At 53.6% G+C, this 26670-nt stretch overlaps 1 protein-coding gene across 1 annotated transcript; it reads right to left on the reverse strand.

Annotated features, from left to right (window-relative positions):
* Positions 1 to 615: 615 nt before the first annotated feature.
* TMEM214 (transmembrane protein 214) lies at positions 616 to 25258 on the reverse strand. The gene is made up of 17 exons (XM_068936368.1): positions 25114 to 25258; positions 23788 to 23993; positions 21184 to 21334; positions 19480 to 19614; positions 17208 to 17290; positions 16296 to 16401; positions 14967 to 15048; positions 12398 to 12499; positions 10865 to 11006; positions 9701 to 9792; positions 8882 to 8930; positions 7562 to 7675; positions 6852 to 6969; positions 6198 to 6294; positions 5765 to 5933; positions 4325 to 4476; positions 616 to 3133 (listed from the first exon to the last, which is right to left on the reverse strand). Exons 1-17 carry the CDS (start codon positions 25256 to 25258, stop codon positions 3007 to 3009), a joined length of 2070 nt encoding a protein of 689 aa, XP_068792469.1. The 3' UTR covers positions 616 to 3006.
* Positions 25259 to 26670: the final 1412 nt, after the last annotated feature.

Raw genomic sequence — 26670 nt, forward strand, 5'->3', positions numbered from 1 at the left:
ACCGAGGGGCCGGACCAGCAGCGGGGTCAGTATCGAGGGGCTGAACTGGTACCAAGGGGTCAGACCCCGTGCTGAGGGGCTGGACCAGTAGTGACGTGCCGGATCACCCCACAGCCACTGCCCCCGGGCCCTGCCCAGTTACAGGGTCCCGACGGGCTGCCGCGAGGCGCGGTGATGGCCACCGCGTGGCTCGGCCGCTGCCCTCGAGGCCGTTCCCGGCGCTGCCGACGCTCCCCGCACCGGCCCGGCCCGGCCCCCTTCCCGCATGCTGCCAGCGCAGCGCTGCGCTCGGGGACCCAGCCGGGGTCCGGGGGCAACAGCGGGGCAGGTCTCGCCGCAGGACTCCGGGAGGGCAGAGCGGGGGCGGGTGCCGGCAGGGCTGCGCAGGGCCCCCATCCTCCCTCGGAGGCAGTCCCCGAGGGCCCCGGAGCAGCGCCGAAGCCCCGGGCACGCTGCACCGGGAGCCAGGAGGAGCCCGGCGCAGGGCAGAGGCACCAGCCTGAGACGGGAAGGAGCCTTTCCAAGTCGCAGTCCTCGGCCGCTGGGGGGGGACAGCACCGCAACCCCCCCCCCCCGCACCTCGTACAGCCCACAACAGAGCACTGAGCCCGTAGCTCAAATATCTCCCTTTATTTCTTTGGGAAGAGGCCTGTACAGTTGCAGTAGTGCCCTGTAACCTGGGAGCGCTGCTGGGGGCCAGCTGCCCGGGGGGCTCGGCGGGTCCCGCTGCCGGGCGCCCCAGCACCCGCGCGGGGAGCGGCCGGGCTCACCCTGCGGCGTGCGGACACCCAGCGCAGCACGCTGCGCGCAGGGGGGGGCCGGTGCCCAGCGCGCCGGACCCCCACCGGCCCCGAGCACGACCCCAGCACGGAGGCTGGGGGCAGCGGAGCGACAGGGCTGCTGGAGCAAAACAGGGCCCGCACACGCAGCTGGCCCCAAGGCAGCCCCCACCCAGCGCTGCCGCTGCAATATGGCTTGTAGAGATACGTCTGCACCCAGTCCCGCTGCCCCACACGCTTTCCGGCGCCTGCGGGGCCGGCAGCACGGGCTCCCCCAGCCCTGGGGAGGCAGAGGAAAACGCTGCGCTGGGGCGAGGCTGCCGCAAACGGCTCCCACGCCGGCAGCTCCGAGGAAAGGCCCCGGAGGCACTGGGAGCCGAGCTCCAAACTGCTCCTCGCGTGCTTCCTGCCATACAGCACCCTCGAGAGGGGGCAAAGCCGGGCGGTGAGCCTTGCCCTCTCCCGCCACCAGCAAAGGTGCCCGCAGCAGGCGCCCTGCTGCAGCGCTGCACCGTGGCCCGGAGAGATGCTGCTGCGCGGAGGGAGCGAGAGGAGCACCGGGGAGGAAGAGCTGCTTTGTGCCAGTGTGCACAAGGGCGAACCAGGCTGCGGGAGCGGGGAGGCAGAGCCCAGCGGGGCCGGGCTGCCGTGCCCAGGCTCCTGCCCGGCAGAGCTGCTGGAGCAGAGCAGCCGGGAAGGGCTCTGCATGCCAGCCACAGCACCCAGGGCTCTGCCGTGTCGGCTCAGCCCAGGCCCCCCCAGGGCATCTCTCCCCCCAGGCTGGCCGCCCACGCTGCTGCAGCGGCCAGGCCAGCTTCGCCTGCCGTCCCTGCCCAGTGGCATGCAAGGGCGCAGCCTTGCTCGGGGCAGCAGAGCACCCTGCCCCAGCGCTCGGCCTGGGCTGCTCTAACCCCGAGGCTGCTGCACACAGGCGGCACTTGGTAGATCTGTACCTAAGGCAGTGCAAGGAAAGGGCCAGCCCATGCTCAAAGCAGGACAAGCTCTCCCTGCAGGCAAGGGAGAGGGAAAGACGACATTGCCCCCCAACCTGGGTGCGCTGCCCCCCCAGCAGCCTCAGGGCTCAGCACACATCCTGCTCCCACAGGGAACCCATCGGTGCAAACCACCCAGCCCCGGGGTGGAGAGGGGCTGGGCAGCTCAGCCTCCAGCAGGGCCTCCCACGGGGAACAGACCTTGCTTCTGCTCCTGTGCATTGAATCTCTTTGGCTAGCAGCATTTGCCCCGGGGCCACTTCTGAGCTAGACAAGCCCTTTTACAAGCAGCACAGCCCGGAGAGCACAGGGGAAGCGCGCAGCCCTTGCCTGACCGCCCAGGCAGGCGCTCTAGCTCAGCTGGAGAGCTGCTGCTGTGCTCTGCAGCCCAAGCGCATGTGTGCAGCCAGCTGCTCCTGCCCAGTTTCACAGCATTTTGAGAGCTGCAACTGCAGCCTCTGAGCTGGTAGGGAGTGGACAGACCTGGGGTAGAGCTCTGCTGTAAACAACTCTGACACTGTGTAAACACTGCTTCTCAGGGACTGAAGTCACTGTAACTGGAACATGCCAGGGCCACAAGTGCTTTGTCTATTGCAGCCTGTTCCTAACGGGAGGTCCCAGAGACACCCAGCAAGGGGCCTGGGAACATCCAGCCACAGAGGGCTGCAGGGACTGGTCAAGTCAAGGTGCTTCTGACAGTCTCCACACGATACATGTCTTCAGAAAGGAACAAAAAGTACATGCACTGATTAAAAGGAAAAAAAAAATCAGTCTAGTTCATTTACCCAGGACACTAGCTCCCCAGCAGCTGCCTGAGCAATGTGGGTGGAGAAACAGCAGAGTTCATACAAGCCTCAGGCAGGCTGATGAGAGAGGTCTGGGTATCAACACCTGATTGATTGATTGATGTTTCAGGGCAGACTTACTTGCAGACAGCAAAGCACAGAACAGTAAGCAGATCACTTACCCAATTAAGACCTAGAGACAGGAAAGTGGGGCAGGAAAAGCCAAAGCTAATTCACAGGGTGCGTAAAACCTGGGCACGTTACTTTCCAGGTAGAAGCCTCCCCTGTAAGCCCTGAATCCAGCATGAAATCCCTGCGTGCATCTCCTTTGCCACCTCTCTACCCCAGAGCCAGTGCAAGTTGCACTGGAAATGCACAGCTGAGACACTCCTCCATGACTGGAACATCAGGAAATGGCTTGACCATGACCCCACTTCTCCAGAGAGCAGATTAGTGTCCAGAAATCATAGCCAAGGCCCAGTTTTTGACGGCTATGGTTGTGTTTTGCAGATAAATCCAAGAGGAATAGGTAAAGCTTGTCAGATGTTCTCTCATGCAGTCCCACGACACTTCTCCACTGGAAAAGTGAGGAGAACAGGTTACATGCATGGAACCCACAGGCTGCGGGGAAGGGCAGACAGGCAGCAGCAGTGAACCCAGCTACAACATTATAAGCCCAGGATGGATATGCGAGCTGCTAGAGCAGGCGGCAGCAGCCTGCTGCAGGGAAACTATGTCCCAGAGGGTGCCCAGAGAACACACATGCCAGCAGGATTTCTGAGGCACTGGTCCCGCCCAGCCTGGCTTGGCTTAACTCTCATGCAGCGTCAGTACAAGAGCAGGGAGCAACAGAGCTAGAACTGCCCCAGCTCCTCCTCCACTTCCAGCAGCTCTTAGAGCAGCGGCTGCTGCACAGCTCACCTCCCGGGGCACAGCGCAGTGCAGCGCATGTGTGCTCAGCACGGAGCCAAACTAGAGCAAGCCCAGCTACCTGAACGGCAGCAAGTTTGCACAGGGCTTCTGTTAAGAGGTGCCAATAAGATAGTTAAGAAAGCTGACAAACAGCCAGTTAGACTCCTCCTCCCATATCATCCTGTTTCACTGAATCTGGCTGTGAACCTCAAGCACTGCAGAAAGAGGTCTCAAATCACCTCTGAAACACCCTGCTTAGGAACATCTGCCCTCTTCCTTCATAGTCCATGCCACCTCCTGCCCTCTCCCAGGAGGGAGCATGGAGCCGGTCCTGCAAGGAGAACACAAGCTTACCAAAGCCACCATCCCAGCAGTAATGGGAGGGCTGAAGCACAGTTCTCAAAAGCTCACAGATCCATACGTTCTCAGTCCCCAGGAGGGGTCAGAGACGAAAGGATGAACACACGTGGCATTTTATCAGGAGAAAAGCTCAAAGTATTTATGAAGGAAGCAGGTTCTATGGCAGAGGCACCAATCTTGTGTTACCCACAATACACACTTGGTTTTCAACAGCGTACAAGCTCTCTGCAGGACCTTAGGTCAATCACTTCAGCCAGGTGGTGCCATGTTCTAACACCTCTTCTGCCAGAGCACTTGTTCAGAGGAGGGTACAAGTCAGAAACCACCCCTTAGCCAGCACAGGGAGAGATCTCACTCCCGCAACAAGGGAACCAACCCCTCTCTGCTCCCTCCCCAATCAAGGGTCACAGCTGGGCCTCGAAGAGCATCCCAGAGGGGAGCAAAGCAGAACTGAAGTCTGCAGCATACAGGGCTCAAGAACGGCAGTGATGCTCACTTGCAGGAGTCCACACAGTGCTTCCATCCTCGCTCAAGCGCTGTGGCTACGTATTCCAGCAACGGCAGCAGGCAGCTCCTTACGAGGAAGAGCAACAGCTCTTTGACACACTCCATGAAGTGCAGCATGGAATCTGGGACCCGGGACTGCAGCTGCAGGTGGGGCAGAGAAAGGGGGTTTAGATTTAACACCAACTTCCCCTTCAATAGGGGCCCGAGGCACAGGCTTGATTTGGATACAGAATTACAGAACAGTTGAGGTTGGCAGGGACCTCTGGAGATCACCTAGTCTGACACGTGCTCAAGCAGGGTCATCTAGAGCAGGCTGCCCAGGACCACGTTCAGTCAGGTTTGGAATATCTCCAAGGATGGAGACTCCACTACCTCGCTGGGCAACCCGTTCCAATATTCAACCACCTTCACAGTGAAGAAGTGTTTTCTCGTGTTCAGGCAGGATTTTCTGTGCTTCGGTTTGCGCCTGTTGCCTCCTGCCCTGTCCCTTGGCACCACTGAGAAGAGCCTAGCCCCATCCTCTTCCCCCCTCCCATCAGGGATTTATACACAGTGATAAGATCCCCCTCAAGCCTTCTCTTCTCCAGGCCGGACAGTCCCAGCTCTCTCAGCTTCTCCTCGTATGGCAGATGCTCCAATCCTGCAATCGTCTTCGTAGCCCTTCACTGGATCTGCTGGAGCAGATCCATGTCTGTCTTGTACCAGGGAGAGCAGAGCTGGGCAAAGCACCCCAAATGCTAATACCTCCAGGTGCGATAAACCAGGGAGCAAAGCGTCCTTGCTGCCCACAAACAAAGCTCTTCGCTAAAACAAGCTTTTCCACAAGCAGCCTGGCATTACTTCCCCTTCCCTCCCTCACTGTATACTTCCCTGGCACTGCCAAGCCCTCCCCATGTTCCCTACTTCGGCCCTGCACAGCTGACCCATGAGCATGTGTCCACCCAGCCAGGCAGGCCCTGAAAAGCAGAGACAAGATACCTATGCTGCTTGCTCTTTAGGGATGCTAAAAGTCATCCTCTACCAAACCACCGATTCTCATGGAACTAATGAATTATCTTTGAGACCACTTCTCCATGAACATTTGAAACTGTCATTGTCGAGCAGTTTGAAGGTGGCTGGGGTAACCACAGCGATGGGGGAAACAGAAGCATCAGAAAACTGCTACAGAGCCTCTTTCTCACCCAGCTCCCTGACCAACGCTGGTGAGCTCAGAGCCTCTTGTAAGGACAGGAGCAGCTATAGAGATATTCTCTTCCTCCAAGTATGGGCCTCTCACCCAGCTTCTTGCTCTCCTGCCAGTAATGCTGCCATCTGATGTGAACCCTCAGAGAGCACAGGTTCTTGAAATAATCTCCTAAGCCCAACCAGGCAGTGGTCACGCAGGCATTCGTCTCTCTCCTGGCAGCTGGAGACAGCACGTTATTCTTACCCATTCAATGAACCAGGGCAGGTTGTCTTTGATCCAAGATAGCTGAGAGGAACATTTCTCAGAAATATATAGAGCCGTCTCGCTGGTCTTTGCCCAAAGCAACTTCAGATTTGGTTCCAATATGGTTACCGCTTGGGAGTAATAAACAGGTACATTCCTCTCCAACCACCTGGAACACAGCAAAGGCTGCGGGCAGTGCCAGCTACCCTAACATCAACAGCAAAGCAACAGGAGTACACATATACCTTGAAACTGCTGTCGCAGGCCAAGGGAACAGGAGAACTCAAGAGCTGAGCTGAAAAGCACTTCCAGAAACACCTGGGGAACACTTTTCAAGGAAAAAGGACTCCCTACAGAAATCACTGTGTACTGCATTAGCAACTTCTGACATGTTTAGACATTTATTTGTCTGCCTGTAACAACTGTTACTGACCTGTATCCTTCAAGGGAGTAGTGGGAGACTTTATGCCAGGCTTGCTGCGAGACAGACAGAATGCCAGAAGAACGAAGTATGCGAGCAGAAGAGGAGGCTGGAAGAGAAAAGAGCAATTCCCCAAATAAACCTTCGGCTAGATCTCTAGGCTTCAAAAGCTGCTGCATCCACAGCCAGGCCTTGGGGTTCTTCACAGCATATCAGTCCCTTAAGGCTTCTATCCAGGGGATGCACAGCCCAGTTTTCTTTGTGAGATGTCTCAGAACATGCTCAGAGTGAGGAGACAAGGTGGCACAGAAACTCCAATGCATGCAGGAAATCTGGGTTATGGCAGCCCCAGGGGAAACATTCCAGACTGCAAAAGGTAGAGTCTTGGAGGAATACTGTCCGCGCAACTTGCTGACAGCTGTTCACTCAACACAGCTTACATACTCCTCCCCAAAACACAGGCAATTCAAATACAGATCTGTAGAGGCACATTATTTAAGAGGAAGCCAGCAGCACAAAGACTCACGAGGAAGGTAAGGGTGTGGAAGGACATCTCTCAAAGTCAGTCACATATACTCAAGAAAACAGTGAAATTATTGTCCTCCAAGGACATTTTATCACATCCCCTTTCTCGCAAAGCTACAAGAACAGCAGTGAACACCTTACCCTGGAAAGACCCTTGCATCCGGATATCATGCATCAGGAAGCCAGCTGCAAAGACCAGGATCACAAGCAGCAGCCGAGACCAGGGGAAGCCACGGCCCTTCATCTTGTGCAGCAAGTTCTTAAGGAACAAAAGTAACAGATTCCGTCACATACAACAGCTTCCGCGCTGCCTCCCCAGAGGCCCAGGGAGGCTCCAGCAGCAATGGAAACCCTTTGAAACATCAAGTTGCTGTTCACAGATGGAAGGACTAATTTTAGGCTCCTCCTCTTTGCAGTTCTGTCCCTGCATTTTTCTCTTCTTCCACCTCCTGTCCCGTTGTGTATTCCCCTCTCCGCTCTTTAACCTTGAACCTAGTGCCAGGCCCCTCCATCTCCCCCCACTCTGTATAGCCACACAACTCTTCTCACAGCATGATGCCTTACTTGCGGGTGCTTTCGCCACCCCAGGCTCTGCAGTGAAAACCAGCATCATCTGCTGAGCAGCTGGAAGAATGGACAAGAGCCAGCACCATCTGTCCCAAGCGTGTCCTGCAGACCCACCCTGGAACTGCTACTGTATGGCCCTCACTTAGGAACCGAGCAACCCTCGTATGTGCCAACAAGTGGGAGCGAGACCAGCTGTAACCTCCAGCACAGAGAAGAAGTCCAGATGATGGCTGATATGAGGCACCACCCATCCCTGCCCTGGGCTTCTCCCATGCAAGAATTACCTTGCAAGCAGCATCACAGGCTGCTACATCCTGGTCGCTGTTCGGCCCTCTTGCGGCAAGTTCTTCATTAGTTACTTTGAATGAACGAACCGTTTCCTGCAGAGACTGTCGCACCTTGTGGAAATCAAGAACCTCATCACAGACAAAGCAGCACGGCACCAAGAACCTAGTACCAGCAGGACCACGTGCCCACACAACCCAGTACTGGCAGGACTTGCAGGGGCTCAACGAGGTGGCTAGTCATCGTGTGACACTGCCTTCAGATAGGCGTCCCCCCAGGCCATCCGTCAAAGATGCACTCTGCTCTCACCACACTTCTCGTTCCCACTGCTGCCTGCTCTGGACATTCACTTACACGCATCCACATGGATCAAGCAGCACACACCCAGACAAGCCAATTTTGCATGCTCTGCATCCTCCCAAGCACTGAGCTGTTGACCAGGACACAGCAAACCAGCACAGGTGCTGGCCCAGCTCACTTGCACGCCACAAGCAGCAGCCAGGCAGAACCAGTCATTCGCTCCCTCCAGCGATTGTCCCCCGTCCACCCCCTACGGCTCAGTCCAGCAGAGACCCTTGTAAAGGGAAACAGTGAAAAATCCACCCTGGGCATGTGCTGTGCTCTTTAACTACAAGTATCTTTCTTGCAAACCTCAGAGAAGCAGCATGATTTGACCTGGGCCGGTGGCACTCCACACAGGAGGGAAGGATACGGGAAAGCCAGGCAGCACTGGCCGCAGGGAACCAGACAAGAGAAGAGCATGGGATGGGGCAGAATTACCCAGGACTTTGCAGGACAGATCAGGTTGTGCAGACACTTTCAAAGCTTCCACCACTGAGATAAAGAGTGCCTCAACAGCTATAGATTAGGCTGACCCAACAAGCCAATGCTCCAGAGCAATAGCAATATTGGCATTCCTCTGCAGATGGCTGAACTAAGACCACTGTTACTGCCCCCAGTCATGACAACACCAAAGGAAGCAAGGCCTAATGGGAAACTGAATCTAGAGCATCCAAATCTCAGCACAGCACTTCTAGGGAAAAGGGCTCTCCTCAATAAGCAAATAAAAGCTCCGCAAATGGCCGCTTGTGCTATCCATCCCCAGGACGGGACAAAGTGCTGCCTCTCAAACCAGTACACAGTGGTAGATGCATGTCCTGAGTCAGAGCACCCAGCTGATCTGCCTGGATGCTGGAGGAACTATGGGCTGGACACAGACAAATGCCACATGGGTGCTGCTTATAAAAGGATCTCCAGGAGCCACGCGTACTTCACTTCCCTGCCCCACATAATTCCTCCTTCTCACAGTTCACTCCTACCTTCTTGCTGCCGCTGTCCCAAGACTCCAGCAGATGGTTCAGAAGCAGACTGTGGGACAAAAGAAAATAGAGGGCTCAGTCAGCATTGCCGAGGCAATTTAACACACTCCCACATACTCTGAAAAGGCGCAAGTGGCCAGCCAGGAGACCAGCCTTGGCTCAGAAACCCAGCAAAGCGGGCAGGTACTGCTTCTGCTCTAAGCACCTTTCCTTCAGTATCCCCCACTTCACCCCTATGAAAGGGGCAGCACAGAGGAGCAACGGTCTTTTCCATGTTACTGGCCCCTATCGTGGGCCAAATTCTCAATACTTAAAAAGTCTAGTTACCACTTGCCTAGTGCAGAAAGCCAGTAACCTTCCAGGGAAATCAGCCTGCAAGGAGCAGAGTAGTTTCTGAAGGCGGCCAGTGGCCACACTGGCCGTACCGTGCAGCCTGCTCTCTGCTCAGCCACCTGCTCTCAGAGCAGCGTACTGTATGAGGTGCATTCAGGTAGCACCACAGCCCAGTTCTGGGGTGCCAAAAGGAGGCGAGAAGATGATCTGACAGTTATCCTCTGCTGCCTCCGGCACACAGGCCCAGCTAGCCAGACAACAGGTAGTTTCTGATTGGAATCGCCTTGGTCTTCACCAGCTTCCCGAGATGAAATTGGGAACAGGCAGACAGAGCAGGTGCAAGCTGTGCATCCTTGCACACAAGAAACCATCATGCCCAGCAGCCATGGGCTAAACTGAGACAAGAGAAAGTGGCTGCTTACCTCTAATTAACAGGTTCGTGCTGATCCTGCTCAGGACAACGGCAAGCAGGATGCACATACCTACCTCGACTGAGAGAGGTGCTTTGTGTATAGCTGCCTCCAGACGCTGAAGCTCAAAGGGTCTACGCTCAGGCACTGGCTCATGGAGTTCAGAAGCTGGAAAGGAAAGCACACTGTGCATAGCTTTCTAGCAGATCACGCAGTTCTCTCCCTCAGGGGCTCAAGTCAATTGAGCTTGGCTCATGGGACATGACATGCCCAGGACTGTAGGCCAGCATAGTACCTGCCAGTTTGGGGTTTCCTCCCAGCCAGATCTTAGGGTACCAAACACTCACAGGTCTGACATTTCCAGACCCTGAGCCTCCACATCACCTCTGAAAACCTCCCTGCCTGGCTCAACAGGCCCCACTGCGGAGTCTTGGATCAAGACTCAGCTTGCTCCACCACCGCTAATTGCACGGGAGACATGGGCCATCCATCTCAGCCATCCAAGATGCAGCAAACTGCCCTCTGCGCTAAGCTCTCTCTAGTCCACTTCTCCCTCCCCCCGAGCATCTGTTCAGAGCTGCTGTGGCACTTGCACACCCAGCCCCACCAACGCAGCAGCTCATCCAAAGCACAAAACCCCTGGCCTGCACCCTCCCTTGTTTCTTTGTCACAAGTGTCTCAAGCCCGAAAGAAGTACATGCATCAGCCTATGTTCTTTCAACAAGGCCTTTTTCAAATCACTCTTCCCTTGGCAGCTGCAGGACAGCCAAACCCAACCCATCTTTCCTTAATGCCTCAGAGGCAAGTTAGGGTGCTCTTCCATGAGAGGGGATGAGCCGATCTAATGTTCACTGCTACCAGAACAAAAAGGTCCTACTCTCCTCCCTTACCAGGGCTTGTGCTTGCTATCTCGCACTCGTTATGGCACCTGTCCGACCCATCTGCCAGTTCAGCCTCCTAACGCAAGAGAGCTAAGCCTGCAAGAGAGATGGTGAGTCCTCTGCTGTGCCGGTGAGTTAGATAGTTCACAGTATAGCCCCTTGAAAGCCAGAGCTGATGCAGCTGAGATGATGGGACCCCGGGGGGAACTTTCTGTCATCCTCCCCTCATGGGCATACAAGGGCAGGCACAGCCCTGAGCCAATTGCGGAGATGCTCACAGATACAGAGAGTCTCTGTAGGGCCAGCCCTGCTGTATCAGAGGGAGGCAGTCATATGCTGCCACCTGTCCCAGGGCTCACCTCTTTTTTCATGTCAGGAGGACAGCTTGGTGTAGCTCGGGAAAGGAAGGAAGGGAAGTAGGTGTGCAGCGTCGTCTCTGGTTTAGCGCCAAACGCCAGTACTTTCAGTCGAGGATACAGCTGCCGTAACTGCTCCTGCAGGCTGAGAAGACAACGCATGAAGGCTGCTGAAATTGCAGGCAGCAGTTTCATTCACGCCCTCCGCACAATTGCTTGGGAGGGGACTGGAATGCAAGGCAGAGCTCCTGAAAGGCAAAGCAGGCTGTCAAACCGCCTCAGAGCGGGCTACACTGGAACTAAGAGTCAGGACGTCTCCTCCGAGCCGAGCTGCTTCCAGACTCCTCACACCCCGATCCTCTCTACTTTCACCATAAATCATATGGGCAGATCCTACACAAATGAGGAAATCCCAGACAGTTTTACTGCAGAGCTCTCAACCAGCTCAGCATCCCAGGGAGGCAGCAGAGGAGCTGCTCCTTCAGAGGACAACATCCAACAAGAATTCCCTCTTGCAGAAGTGCCTGCTTTCCTGCTGCACTAGCTCCATGGCAAACAGAACAAGCCCTGTTTCAGCAAGATACGCCAGCTGCCACCTGACTCCGTTCCTGCCGCAGGTCCTGCCAGCAGTCTCGCTAATTTATGTCTAGTGTTATTACTACAAAGGATTGAAATTCATAACGTAATCAGAATTGAATCCTCCCTTAGTGTAGGATTTTGCATAGCTCTGCACATGTAAAAAGAAGGCCAGAAAATATCAAGAGTGTAATTTTCCTGCCTTCTACACAACCTCCCATCCTGTTTCTGCTCCTAGTTTACCAACAGTTCTAAGGACGCACAAAGCACTCGCTGAATAATTCAGGCCTAGTAAGGACACCTAATCTGAGAGCTCTCTCATGATGCAGACACAAGCCTTCCAGCCTCTCCTTTTCCAATCCCTTTGAATTTTCCTCCATCATTGCTTCTTCCTCTCTCACTCTTTTTGCTCTGCATGCTCTTGGTCTCAAAACCTGTTGGAAGCTCCTCCAGCTCCTGTTCTGATAGAGCTTCTACCCCTTCCCTGAGCTGGGGAATCCCGCTGCTGCTGGCCTGGCAGAGAAGTGCTGAGTTTTCCTCGACAGATACAGCTGCACCAGCCACAAAAGTCTTCTGCGAAAGGACACTCTCCCCTAATTATCTCAGATGCCAGCTTCAAGCAAGGGGGGCAGCTCTTCAGAGCTCTTTAGCAGGATTAGACTAAGCTGCTACAAAGACTTCCTTTTTGCTCTCACAGCGCATGCCCGAGGCACATTGACTATGAGAACCGTCCCATCAGTTTCAGCTGAGCCAAGAAGAGTCAAACAAATTAAGATACTAGTGCTCTCTCCATCCTTTACAGACCTTAAGACAACTTTCAACATAACTTAAAAAGCACTCTTGCCAGCCATGCCTGCCATGCTTGCTTTACCTCACAGCCCCTTTCTTAACTTGCATTAAACATAGGCTAAATAGGAGAGGCATGCTTCAGCATCAAGCTCGAGTGTAGCACAGGCCTACCTGGGTGACAGTGAGTTGTTGGGCATGAAGGCAAAGTCCAAGAGGGGGAAGAAGTCCTTCGGCCCAATCATACCAAAGCCTTTGGTCAGATTTGGGTGCATCCTGCAAAACAGAAACAATTCCTGTGACCTGTGGCCCGCTGTGCTCCTGGGCAGACAGTTGACAGCGCTCCTGAACAAGGGGTCTACAATGCTGAAAACAGTTTCCCTTCCAGGGCCAGCACCTGCCCTCAAAAAGCAAGACTCTCCCACAAGTCAAAAACAGTTTCAGTTTAACTGGAAATACTGCTCAGACAAAGACAGGTGGTTTCTAACTACCAAACTTATCTTCATTTGCTGCTATTTAAAGATATTTTGCATAAATATCAGCATGCACTTTAGAGGCAATACCCTTTCCCACGAAAAGCACAGCTGTGTAGGACCAACATTTCAGACTCCACACCTCTTTCAGTCTTGGTTTTCGCTGTGCTGGCAGCTGGCTGTCCTGCATTTCAGGATGTGCTTGCTGTGACAGAAGACCAAGTCCCTTGTTAGCTTTGCAAAGGGCCTGACATGAAGTATAGGGTGTGGGAGACAATACTTATACATGGCGTGGTGATGGTAACACAAATCCACAACCACAAGTGCTTAGGCCACAGCCTAGAGAATAACTCAGAGGAGGAAAGCAGCTAGCCAGATCAGATCGCAGCTACTCTGAAAGCGTTTCTGCTTCACTTTTCCAGGGGCCTGCAGTGTCAGGTAGCACCTCTGCCTTCTTGTTCATCTTTTCAGCTTTCTGCTTCCCCCATTTAACAAGCAGGACACACTTCCAGCAGGGGTTTACAGGCAGAGCGCACAGGTTCAGGCACTTCCTTTTTAGTTACAAGAGGGAAGGTGTAAATAACTGTGCATCTAATGTTAAAATCAAGTATGATGTACTTTTTTTTTTTTCCCTTTCCTGTGAGACTACAGATAACTGGAAGTCTGGCAGGCCTATGACAGAGATGGCAGGTAAAATGAAACTTGGTCAGAGAGGAAAAGCCTGTTCAAGTGTTAGAAAACTAATTAAATAAAGGTTCCTGTCAAAATTAGGAGGATCTGCTAAGTTGGGTTCAATAAGCTTCCATAAAATCACCTGGCAACATTTTTGGTTCCAAAACAGGGAAAAAAGCACTCAATCTCTAGGACTTCCCAGCTTTCCAGAAGATACCCCCACATCTCCACTTCTGCAGTGTCTGCTATGTCGCCATACCTAAACTCCTCCAACAGTGCACTGCTTCTGGGTGCGCGACCTATGCTGCGCGACGCACAGCTTTCTCTGACCCTGGATGTTGGAGCTGCTGCTATAATGTTCAGCTCCTGGTCTTGCAGGCTGTAGCACCAGACACAGCAGTAAGGCTCACCTGTGCTAAGACTGACAGAACCCGCTTTCCACAACCCACAGTCAAACACTACCTTGATCTTACTTGCAAGGGGAAATACAACTACCCGAGCACAGCTGACATTCTGCCAGCACCTCACCCTGTAGCTGGAAACCTCAGTGCACCAGTTCAATCTAACAGCACCAGGCTGCGGCAATGGAAACGCCTTGCCCTTGGAGCTCTGTCTGGGCACCAGCCTTTTCTCTGGGCAGACACCACTTGATTTCCAAACCACTGGAGCAGATCTCTCCCAGACTAGTTAGGGCAAGCAAAGACATACTTGCACCCAGGGGAAGCCTGTTGCTTCAGTGCAGCATGACAGAACATACGATTGTGCCTCAGCCACTCTGGCCACACACACACAGGTTAGCAGAGCTCAGTGACCGTAACAGCGCTCACTGCTGGCACATATTTTATATCCACACCACCGCACCAGCAGCTTGCTAAGGAATCTGAGGCTAGACCCAAGTTGTACCCAGCAGAGCAGGTCAGAGTGGCAGGGGTCCTTTTCCTGGGGACATGGCCAAGGGTAGAGCAAGCCCTTGCACCTGTAGAGAGTTGAGCTCAGTCTTCCATGGCCACTCGATATTGAGTTGCAGCATCAAAGCACTTCTGTCCTGCACTCCCAGCTACTGCAGGCGCTGAGCATGGCCGTTCTAAACTTTGAGCAGATGGACAACTCACGGCCGTTTGACGCTCTCAAGAAGGTCACAGGAGACAGCTTAGGATGGATTCTGCTCCTAATGTACTGCAAGCTCTTGGCCTCCTCATTTTAGGAAAGACATGAGCAGCAGCAGAGAGGAAACCTCTGCAGAAAACCAATGTTTCTGCAGAAACATTTGAGAGTCACCAGCAATGAAGTCAAGACATTAGACACCGTCAGTAGACACTACTGATGCTGTGTGGACACCCAACACAACAGGGAACTGAAAGATTTAAGATACAAGCTAACTTTTATTGCAAGTTTCTGCATTGCAGATCTTCCAGTGCTGAGCCCCCAAAACCTTCTGAGAGTAAGCACGCCAGCTCGCTCACACTCTTCCACACATTTGCGCATGCTCACACTCAAGCTTTTTCCACAAGCAGAATGCAGACACAAAAAACATCCAGCAATCTGGGCAGGCTTTACTCTTAACCAAGATACCCCGATAACACTGAATTGTAACTCACATCAGCAGTCGGTCCAGGTAGGCAACAGCATATGGGGAGAGAGACTTGATCCCAAGCACTGGGAGCATAACACCGAGCCACACTGCAGAAGAGAGCAAGCTGTCAGACAGCACCGGGAGGATGGGGATCTTTGATAGTACCTCTACGTACTGGGTAGCCGTGAGAGCTCCTTTTAATAAACGTGAACACTCCTAGGTCCTCAAGCAGTGACTGAAATGTAGAGGAACACTCAAGTGCCAAGACTGCATTTATATTTAAACCCAAAACAAAACCCCTACCCTATTTCTCCCCACTCAAAACATCTGGCAGGCAACCAGACAGGAAGATCCCTCAGAAATGGTTACGGCACAGCGGAGCAACCTCGGGTGCTTTCAGAGGAACAGCAGTGCCAACAAGCTCCATAACTTGGCCAGGCCAAATAGCTCTTGCTGAGATTCAGTGATGCACTACTGTCTCAGTAAGGTAAAGATGCTGTCCAGAGACTAGATACCATAATGTTAGTTTTTGTCTTTGTAGAGGGTCAGCTGGTGCTTAGCAGCAGATCTGAACTTACTCTTTCTGTAAACATACTTCTTACTACATCTCAAATAGCCATGAAAATCAGCCATTTCACACAGCTGTATGATGTCGCCATTCTATGATGTCGCCATTCTAAATGTTGAGTTTTAAGCACCTGTAAATACACTTCAACACAAACCATACTCCCCCTTCTGCAACGATAACTAATGTTTAACGTGCACGACTAAGAACTGAAGGTATAAACAAGGGTAGTTATTTCGACTAGTTAATAAGAGCCACTAGTGTCATACACGTTATCTTCTATTGCTATGCCAAGAAACAAGCTTCCTAAATCCCAGCCCTCATCTCAAATGCTAGGGACATCAGTTAATTTGTTCGCAAATAAGCATCTAACAAGTTCAGTGTGCAATGGAAATGCCTTGCCCTTGGAGCTCTGTCTGGGCACCAGCCTTTTCTCTGGGCAGACACCACAAGTTCAGTGTGCCTTCACAGTCAAAGTTACATATGACAGTTCCAGAGACAACTTAATTTTGAAGTGTCACCTGAGAGTTGTCTGTACCCATCTCCCCTAGGATCTCTGCCACGCACTGCATCTCCATCTGGCTCGAGTACTTTCAACAGTAGGATGACATGCTTTTAGGCAGATTAAACACCCAAACAAAAAACACCACATGAAGTCATGGTGCACACAAGTGTGACTGGGACCTGCCCTTGCTACCTCGAACACTTGTTGTTTTCAAGCAAAGGGAAGCAAATGGGAAACAGCTTCTTCTGAGCACAACTCCCATCTATCACCTCTGAAGCTCTCACCTTTCAAGCCTTCAGTGAGGTCCGTGAATCCAGCTTGTCCCAGAGCCCACAGGATGGTAAGGCATTTCGTTGGCCTGTTCTGGTGGGACCGTAACACCTCCAAGTACTGAGATGAAAAAAAGTTAATTCAAAAGAACTTCAGTCCGCTTCATCCCATTGTTTCAACCAACAAGAGACCCTGTGTTGTGCATCACCTCTACAGCAGCTCAAGGGGCCACCACCACAGGACTAAAGTGGCTCTACAAAGCTTTCAGCTTCAGCCAGGCCTTGCAGGGTGCAGCCTCCCAGAGCCCAGGGAGCCTCATGCTCTGTCACTACTAAGGAAGGACAGCTTAGCAATCAGGAGAGCCCCCACGACGACGACCAAAAGTTGCGTTAGCCCAAGGCATGCTGGATTGAAAACTGCAACAGTCTGGAAAAACAGAGTTTCTGACACGAAGTGGTGGAGGATAACAGTCAAGTTGCATTAAACACATGCTCAGCTGCTTACTTCAGCTGCACCAAAAATTTTAATTCTTGTCCCATCACTGCCTAGCAGCTGCACGCAGAGCTAACCAGCAGACCTCCCTCCCTGCTCCCTGAGAATGGCTAGTGCATGAGTGCATGTGACGAGGAGAGGGAGCACAAGCTTTGAACACGATCTTCAAAGGGCAGACACAGTAGGACGACAGCATTTACAACATATCTGGGGAGGAAAGGAGATGCTGATCCCTTTTGTATGGGCTACAAGCACATTAAAAGCATGAAATGTTTGTATGTAGGACAAGCTCCTAAAAAAGTTTTAATTAACTGAAACTGATTGTTCATGGCCTGGCTATGAGACATGCGTGGCCATTCCGAATGCTCAGCAGGATCTTCAGGGAGGAAAGAGGAGGAACACTGCTGGTTTTACCACAAATCCATTCAGCTCACCTTGCCCAAGTTCATCGTTGCAATTTTAGGCCGGTCCAGCAGCACTGCCTGAATGCAGATCCTGTAACCGTGCAAAGACTCCCCTAAAACACAGCACAAAAGGGATGTTCTCAAGCCCCAGCAATTCATGGACATATTTTCAAGCACACCCCTTCCTTTTGCAATACTCCCAAAAGGTAAGGAAGGGTATTTAAAGCTTTCCTAATGACCCCCTTCACCTGCAAATCCTGCTCGCTGCTCACTAGCTAGCAAGCTTCAGACCTGAGTGTCACCAGAGAGGTCTGGGTTCTGCTCCCTCCATTTTCCTCCTTGTTCCTGCTCTCCACTCTCCCTCCAACCAGCCTCCTACCCAGGACGTCACCCCTGCAGGGCTCCCACCCCACAGTCCCTTGGAAATACCACCAATAGCTTCCCAAAGAAAAATCCCCTGGCCCAGCTCCACCCTCCAAAGAGGCTGTTAGTCAATAGGTAAGCATGGTCACAGCCACAAGTCTAGGAACTTTCTAGGGCTAACCTCACCCTTGTTTACATTCAAAAGAACAAGGGTTAAGAGGACAGCAGTGGTTCCCAGACCCTGTTCAACAAGCCCCTCCTGCTCCGCTATGCCCAGGGGATGGCTGGGCAGCACAGCTCAGCCTCAGAAGGGGCTCGCTGCCACCTGCAGGGTCAGTCCTGCTCTCCAGTGCACAGACCTGCTGCTTACATTACCTGCTCTGGAACAGGTCCAACTTTTATGCCGGATTAGCCAGCAGAATCAGCCTACCGTGCAGACAGGCACGAGAGCCAATGCCAGGGGAGCAGAAGCGTGTGGCTGGAGGGCAAGGCTGCAGCAGCGGTGATACGTTAGATTAGCATGGAGCATGGCCACAGCCTTAACTGAACCCTAAGGTCCTGTGCTTCACAGACTGAAGCCTGGAGCAACCTCAGATGAAAGTAAAGGATCTTTTGGAATGAAACATGAATGCAAGTCTCAGAGCAAAGCAGTACTGTGACTGTTTGCTAAAACATTATTTTGTACTATTCTTATCCTTCAGGTTTCATCAGTCAGTTCTTTTTTTGTGATAGAAGCAAATTGCACCCAGGGCCACAGATCTGCAATACACAGAGCCCCACAACAAGGGTCCAAAGAGTTTCTACTCCCTTTCTAGCAGCTGGTCTGGTCCAGCTCTGCACTATAACACATCTCCTCACAACTGCACTTACAACTGTTCAGGGGGCCACGCTGTAAACTGAATTAGGAATCTGACCCAGACGGAAAAACGCTTTTGCCACCCACAAGCAGTTGGGTTAGCACAACAGAAGGCAGGATTCAGCAGCCAGATGGAGGCACTCCCGAAACAAGCATTGCGCCAAACACTTTATATCATGGAAACATGGCTCTAGGAGTCGTCAGCAGAGCTGGATTTTAGAAACCAAGTCAGGAACCATCAAGGCGTTTAGCACATCAGGCAGCATAGCGACAGTTCAGGGCTATGAGGATAGGTGGCAGCCAGATGCTACTGTTAAAGCAATCAGCAACTAACTGCTCAACAGTAGTGGCACTGAACATAACATTTAGGTTTTGTATTTAATACTACTGAAAGAAACAGGCCACCACTCTCATTCAGGATGCTGCTTCTGGCTGCCTGAAGAGTCAGGCAACATGGTCAGGTGTTCGCATGTTCCATTCGCAAAGAGGGCAAGAAACATTCTCCTCCCTCCTAGCATGAAAGCTCAGATTGGGACTCCTCACTTCTCAGGAAATGCAGCTACTACAGCACAGCAACGAATTAGCATTTATAAAGCTTCATAGGGCCAAAAGATCCAATTTTGAAAGCTGTAGCAAAACATGCCACAAAGTGAAAGCCTTCAGAAAGGCATTTTCCACCACATGGTCTTCACTCCGCAATTCTCTCCCTGACAGAGCCATAGGGGGCTCATAGCTCACACCCAGCCATGGCCTACTCTGGTTCTTTCAGGCTTGAGCAGTCGGTCTGAAGCCCAGCAGTCTGAGAAGCAGTGTTTTTCATCATATTGATAAGCCTCTTGGGCAGGAACAACGCCTGCACGGAACACAAGATGCACAGAACAAGGTCCTCATCTCACATTCTACACAGCAGAATTCAGAAGAGCTTTTAAAAACCTTGCCAACAAACTGCAAGTAGTAAAAAAATTCTTATAGCCACAAAAATCTTCCTCAATACCGGACTGCCACATAAAATAACCTCTTGTGCTAGCAGGATTTAATATGCATGCTGTAATGCCCTTAAACTTATGTTGGCTGTGCTCTTACCTGGAGTTTTGTCCAACTCCTGTAGCATTGTATAAATACAGTGATCGAAGAAGAGCTCCAGCACGCTGGAAGATCTTCCCAGCAGGGATTTGATGATATTCTTCAGCTCTTTGTTCACAAGACAGTAAGGATAATCTGAAGCCAATACAATCGTATGAAGGAATTTAATGAGCACCAATTAATGAAACTATCAGTTGCAGCTACAATGAAAAGTTTGCCTAGCAGGTGTGATACGATCCACAGAGAAGCACATAGTTTCCCATACACCGCATGATCAACAAGCAACTTTTCTCAGTTCTCTCGCATTAGGTGTGTTTAATTTGGCAATAAATGATTGCTTTTTGTTAAATGTTAATACCACTGGATGTACGCAGGATTTGAAAAAATTGTTATGCTGTATTACCCATTGTCAGCTCAGTAACAAGCGCTCTCAAGAGGATCAACAGACAACGCATAAAAGGAAGATCCAGCAAGAGTATCTCTTTTAAAGATGAATGTGGATACTTGCGAACAGCTTCCTGAATTTCAAAATACAAGTTACAGGTTCTCATGGAGAAGGCATGACTATGGAAAGGCTCTAACTTGCCAACTCTATATGCTGCAAGACAATTTCATTGGTCTTTGGAAACAAAGAAAACTCAAATTACAGTGACATCGCTAAATAAGTAAATGTTATTGTTAAGTAAGTTTGTAAAGTAAAGAACACAGTCAGTGCACCTTTTCTATTCTCAAGTTACCTAAACACCTATTAAAGATGGTTTGGGCAGGAAAAAAAAAAGTTTATTAAAAAAGCAAAGAAAACACCAAACATCTCAGTTTGCAGGGAACACGCACAGACTGTGGAACAGGCTGGACTTGATTTCTCTCTGATGCAGACAGACTTCTCCTCTCGCATTCCAGCTACTGTTTTGGTCCCGTCCACTCTGATGCTTCTGAAAACTGTCCCTTAAGCAAGCTGTCCTTTAACCTTTACTCCTGAAAAACCTGCACAAGGTAAATCTCACAACGAGTGAGCTGAAATGATTAACGCAGCAGTTAACTCCTTCAACTCTTCCTTCAAGGACCAACATCAGCTTGGGAGGGACAAAAGAACTAGAGCGGGAACGGGGCTGCTTCTCCTCCAGGTGCCATGTCCTGAGCCACCTTCCCGCTCCTCCTGAGCGTGGCCCTGCAGGTTAGCTTGCTTTTAAGCACCAGACTGAGCTGTCTCTTCTGCACAGAAGTGGTGGCTCTGTATGCACCACAACTTCTATCGCTCCTACTGCAGGCATGAGAGCACTCATCTGATGCTAAGTTACAGGCACGCTTTTGCCAGAAGAGATATAGTTCACACAACTTTTCGAAGTACAAGGCCACCTCAAAACTGGCAGAAGTGTCTGTGCACTACTGCTTAGCACAAGATGCCTAAAACAGAGCTGCAGCTCTTCTGCTCTTTCTCAAAGCTTTCTGTCACCCTCACATGCTGCCTGGCAGAATGGTATGCTTTTCACTGAGTCAGTGATAGCAGGAAGATAAGGTCCCTGGAGAGCCCAAGCCCTTCTCCCCCACGCTGCATTAGCTTCCTGGAATTTATTATAGCACAACACACAAGCTGAGCACAATAATTCTCATGAGAGTTTGCCACGTTCCACCACACACACACTTTCTACCTGGACTGCTTAGGTGTTACAAGCCTGACAGCACAGCATGTTAAACATCACTGACCATGAGCGTGCTGACTGAGCATGGGATCGCTCTTAGGGGCCTGCAGTTTATAGTTGAGATAGCCAGCCAGGTCTTTAACCCAGACAGATGGGTTCTCGGGAAACATGTTCTGGCTTTTATCCAGCTCCTTCTGAAGATCTGCCAGATCAAGCTGTAAAAGATATACATACGTTACATTACACAAATTCAACCCAAGGTGCACAAAATTGATCACAAAAATCACGGGGAAAAAAACAGTGAGCTTTAGCTCATAAGGAACTACCAGGTAAAGAGACAGACATCCCAAACTTTCATCTCAAGAACCTTGCCCTTCCCATACAGAAAACACCAGCTCCCTAGTGCTGCACCTTTCAGCACCCCCCCTCTAATCCACCACATTATTAATACAAACAGTAGCAGGCGTGCTGAAACAGTATTTAATTCCCTACTTGAAACTGTTACATTTCCTCCAGATTAATACAGGCTACTACTGAGGAATAAGGAAAAAAGGGATGTAGAAAGTTGAATTTACCCAGGACCAAGAGAAGGCTGCAGAAAGCCTCAAAAATACTAGAAAAAAAATAAAAGGAAGTTCCATCTTGCAATTGCACAGACAGCAAAAATATACTCTTCTCGTTCCTCGGATCTGCTCCCCAGATGCATCAAAGCCAGATCAAGCAATTTTCATTGCTTTACACTCCACTTTCCTGCTGGCATTGCCAAACCAACTGGAGGAGTTGTGCAGACTCTGCTACTCTTCATTTCTACGTGCCTTGCATTGAACCTCACTTACAGATCAACCGGTTCAATGCAAAGCTACACAAGTGGCGTCACCGAAGGCACGCTCTAGACGGGAGACAGCACAAGGCTGTAGTCTAGCGCTGACCTGCCCACCATTACAGCCAGCTGTACACCCAGTTCGCGTCAGCGCTTTGGGGCAACGTTGCACCCAGGGTCCTAAAAGGAGAAAATAGCCAATAGCAGCAAGAGCCACTTAATTAACAACCTATGATCAGCAAACTATGCATGCGTACAGCACGTTCACATCCTGCCACCTTCCCTGTTCTGTATTACCAGTCCTGAAATATGCTTATCATATGAACTTAATTTTAAAGTCAAATTACCCACAAGCTTGCAGGGCCAGATACCACATCTTAACTTCAAGGAGTTGACAAGATACAATAAGACTTAAATGGCTTTTCAAAGTTTTGCACAGTTGTTTTTTGCAAGCGGTACATTACAGTCCTAGCATATTATTACATTTGAGTTGGGTATCCTTCTCCTACCTATTTAAGCAAACATTTTGAAAACAGGAAGAAAAAAGTAAATAGCTGCTACCACGTCAAAAAAAAAAAACTATCTGTGAAGCTGACATAGCAAAAGTCACACAATAGCATTCGTCACTGATGAGCTGAGCAAAGCAAAGCCATAGGGCAGTAATGCTTTCCAGCTCCAGGCCGCTCTCACTGAAGAATGTTTTCCACGACACATACAAAAATTACATACGTTCATTTTACACTGATTTGCTTCTATATAATAATAGCTGTATGTGCCTGATTGTTTGTGTCAACACAATTAAAGCTGGTATGAGAGCAAACATCACTAAGAGCACAAACGGAATAGGAAACTCCTTACCCTTTTAGCAGGGAAGGAGATCAGAGACACGTCAGAACAGAAGTCACGAGCAAGAAGCAAGCGCTTGGGTTAAAGCAAAGGAATTGAACGGCACAGCTGGACAGACAGCTGCTGCAGGGGATCCTTGCTAGGCAGTGGCTTTCCCTGGGAGGCACATTAACTTAAGGGAGTTAACTTGGGCTTTGTTTTTAAAGCCAATCTGCGCTCAGACACCATGAAAACAGACAAATGAGTTCTATAGATTCATTTAAAATGTGGAGAATATGAGCTGCAGAAATTTCTTCCAGAGGAACTCAGCAAATAAGACAGGGAGAACATTTGCACCAGTGATGCTTTCTCAGGATTCCTCCCAGACAGTAGACAGAGAGGAGATGAAGAAAGAAACCAGAAAATTCCCTCCCAGCCATCTACTGCTGTGTTGCTTCCTGTCTAAAGTAAAAGCATACCCTAAAGCATAAGATAGAAAGATCTCTCAGATTAGCCATGTACGGTTCGCCAAATACTAAGTACCATCTGTTCCGCTCCTGCAGCGAATAAGACCACTTTGGGTTTTAATCAGTTAGAGCGAAGAAGTATTTTTCCCAGCGGGAAGGCTGGGCACACTTTAATCAACCCAGTGAGCTCCCAGACACAGAGAGGCTAGGGTGTGGGAGTTTCCTTTCTCCTCCCGAGGCATGAGAAACTTTTGTAGTAAGACGGAGAAGAAACAGGGCACTGTGCCCTTTGTACCACTCCTTTCAACTGGAATTAATAACGATGTTCTGAGACTCTTATTCACGAAGCAGCAAAGAATACAGGTTTCCAAAACGCCAGCCTAGCTGAAGGCTATGAAATAAAAGCATTTGAAACTTCAACTCTGCCATGTTAACACAGGTCAGGAGCGATCCGGGCACCCTCGAACCCATGCCGCTGTAAGAACAGGATCGGTTAGAGACGAGCAGCCGGCAGACAGGGGCGTGCAGTGTGCCCGTGCAGGCTGGGCACGCTCACCGCTTTCAGCGCTTCCTCCAGCGTTCGGAATTTGCCTTGCTTGAGCCCGGCATCGCTCGCCGACGACTTCTTTGCGCTCTTCCCCGTGTTATGCCTCCTGTGCTGCTGCTCAGGGGCAGAAGCAGGAGGGACCTGCTCTTTGTTCTGCTTCTTCATCGTTTTCTCAAACCCCAACTCAAAGATAGTGTCTGAGGTAGCAATTGGAGCTAAAAAAAAAAAAAAAAAAAAAACAAGTGAAAACAGAAGAAAGTGACCCAGAGCCTCTACAGTCAGTATTTCAACTTGCACCAAACAACAGCACGCTAAGAAAATACTCGTGCATAAGGAAACTCAACAATAAGCACGGAACACAATCCCTGCCAAACTTGTGCAAGGGGCAGCTGCACGAACGAGTTGCAACATCGCATTCAACTTTCGGGAAAGTTACCAAACGTAACGCGAAAACCAATTTCAAGCTCCACCGCTACAAGAAGTCGCTCTGACCGAAACCGTCCCTGATCAGGCCCCGTCGCAGAGATGTCACGAGAGAGCCAAGAGGCAGAACAGGGAAGGGAACCGCGAGGCGCCGCCGCGGGCCGACACGGGACCAGGAGAGCGCTGCGAAGACTGTGGGGCTGGGGGACGCGCCCAGCGCCCACCCCGGGGGTCCGGCCCTGCTTCGGCCCCCACCGCAGGGCCCAGCCCCACCACAAGCCCACGTGAGACTCCGCCAGCCCCACACAGAGCTTCCCTGGAGCTGCCCTCTCGCATCCCCCTGCGAGGGAGGGACCCCACGACACCCTTCCCTGAGCTGCCGCCTTCCCCCACGGACCCTCCCCAGAGCCGCCCCCCACGTGAGGCCTCACCAGCCCCACAAGGAGCCGCCGCCACCCCCACGTGAGACCCGACCAGCTGCACGCGGAGCCTCCCCAGAACCGCCACTTCTCCCCCACGCAAGACCCGACCAGCCCCACGCGCACTGGCACCGGGGGCACCTCTCCCCACGCGAGACCCGACCAGCCCCACGCAGGCCTTCCCCAGAGCTGCCCCCTCGCATCTCCCTGCGGGGGGGGGACCCCGGGACGCCCCTATGAACGCGTCCCGGAGCCGCCGCCTTCCCCCTGCTCCCCACGCTCGAACACACCAGCCCCACGTGGACCCTCCCCAGAACCGCTGCCTCCCCCCACGCGAGTCCCGACCAGCCCCACGCAGGCCTTCCCTAGAGCTGCCCCCCGGACCTCCCCCCACAAAAGGGCGACCCCGCCGAAACCCCACAGCCGCTGCCACACTCCGCCCCACGCGAGACCCCCGGCGGGGCCGCCCCACGCGTGACCCCGCCGCACTCACTGGACAAAGGCAGAGCGCGGCCGGCGTTGGCCTCGCCCAGGGCCCGGCGGCTGCCGGCGCCGCCCGCGGGCCGCCGGCCCTTACGCACCACCTCCCAGCGGCCGCCGCCGGCCGAGGCCGGGCCCGGGCCCGCCGCCGCCGCCATCGGCCCCCGTAGCGCCAGCGCGACCGGAGCGGAGCGACCCAGAGCGCAGGCGCCCGCCGCCGCCGATGATTGGCTGCGGCCGCGCGCACAGCCCCGCGCGGCGTGTGCCACGTCTCGGCCCCGCCTCCCCGGCCCACGTGACAGGGCGGCGCCACTATGAGCCCGGCCCCTCCCGGCCGCCGTCGCCTCCCGCGGCCCGGCCCGTGGACCGGTCCCTCCCGGCCGCCGTCCCCTCCCTCGGCCCGGCCCGTGGACCGGTCCCTCCCGGCCGCCGTCCCCTCCCGCGGCCCGGCCCGTGGACTGGTCCCTCCCGGCCGCCGTCCCCTCCCGCGGCGGCCCGGCCAAGGGATCGGCCCCTCCCGGCCGCCGTCCCCTCCCGCGGCCCGGCCCGTGGGCTGGTCCCTCCCGGCCGCCGTCCCCTCCCGCGGCGGCCCGGCCAAGGGATCGGCCCCTCCCGGCCGCCGTCCCCTCCCGCGGCGGCCCGGCCCGTGGGCTGGTCCCTCCCGGCCGCCGTCCCCTCCCGCGGCCCGGCCCGTGGACCGGTCCCTCCCGGCCGCCGTCCCCTCCCGCGGCGGCCCGGCCAAGGGATCGGCCCCTCCCGGCCGCCGTCCCCTCCCGCGGCCCGGCCCGTGGGCTGGTCCCTCCCGGCCGCCGTCCCCTCCCGCGGCCCGGCCCGTGGACCGGTCCCTCCCGGCCGCCGTCCCCTCCCGCGGCGGCCCGGCCAAGGGATCGGCCCCTCCCGGCCGCCGTCCCCTCCCGCGGCCCGGCCCGTGGGCTGGTCCCTCCCGGCCGCCGTCCCCTCCCGCGGCGGCCCGGCCCGTGGACCGGCCCCTCCCGGCTGCCGTCCCCTCCCTCGGCCCGGCCCGTGGGCTGGTCCCTCCCGGCCGCCGTCCCCTCCCGCGGCCCGGCCCGTGGACCGGCCCCTCCCGGCCGCCGTCCCCTCCCGCGGCGGGCGGGCTGCGTGTCCCGGGGCTGAGCGGGGCCGGGCCGGGCGGTCGGGAAGGCGGGAGGCGCGGGACGGGGGAGGCGGCCGTGCTCCCTGCCCTCCCCAACGGGCGTGGGGAGGCAGCGCCTTGCCTCCAGCCTCGACGCCGGCCCCGCGGCAGCGCTGGCTCCCCTCCCCTCCGCGCCGCCTCAGCCTCAGCCGGGGCCGCTCACCGTCCCGGCCTTCCCGCGTCGCGGCTGGCGGGGCAGGCACGGAGCCGTGGCCGCCGGCAGCAGGCCGCGTCCGTGCCCGCAGCGCCGCCCCGGGCGGCCTGGGCCGTTCCCCGTGGCCCCGGGCCGGCGCCCCCGCTGCCGCTTCCCCCAGCCCTTCCAGGCCGCGCGGGCGGCCGCCGCCCTGCTGTGTTTCCCCCTAAATCCTTTCCCCCACGGGCCGGGGCAACAACGGAGCGGCCCCACCCCGGCGCCTC

Source organism: Struthio camelus, chromosome 3 (genome assembly GCF_040807025.1).
Source record: "Struthio camelus isolate bStrCam1 chromosome 3, bStrCam1.hap1, whole genome shotgun sequence".
In the NCBI taxonomy this organism is placed as follows: Eukaryota; Metazoa; Chordata; class Aves; order Struthioniformes; family Struthionidae; genus Struthio; species Struthio camelus.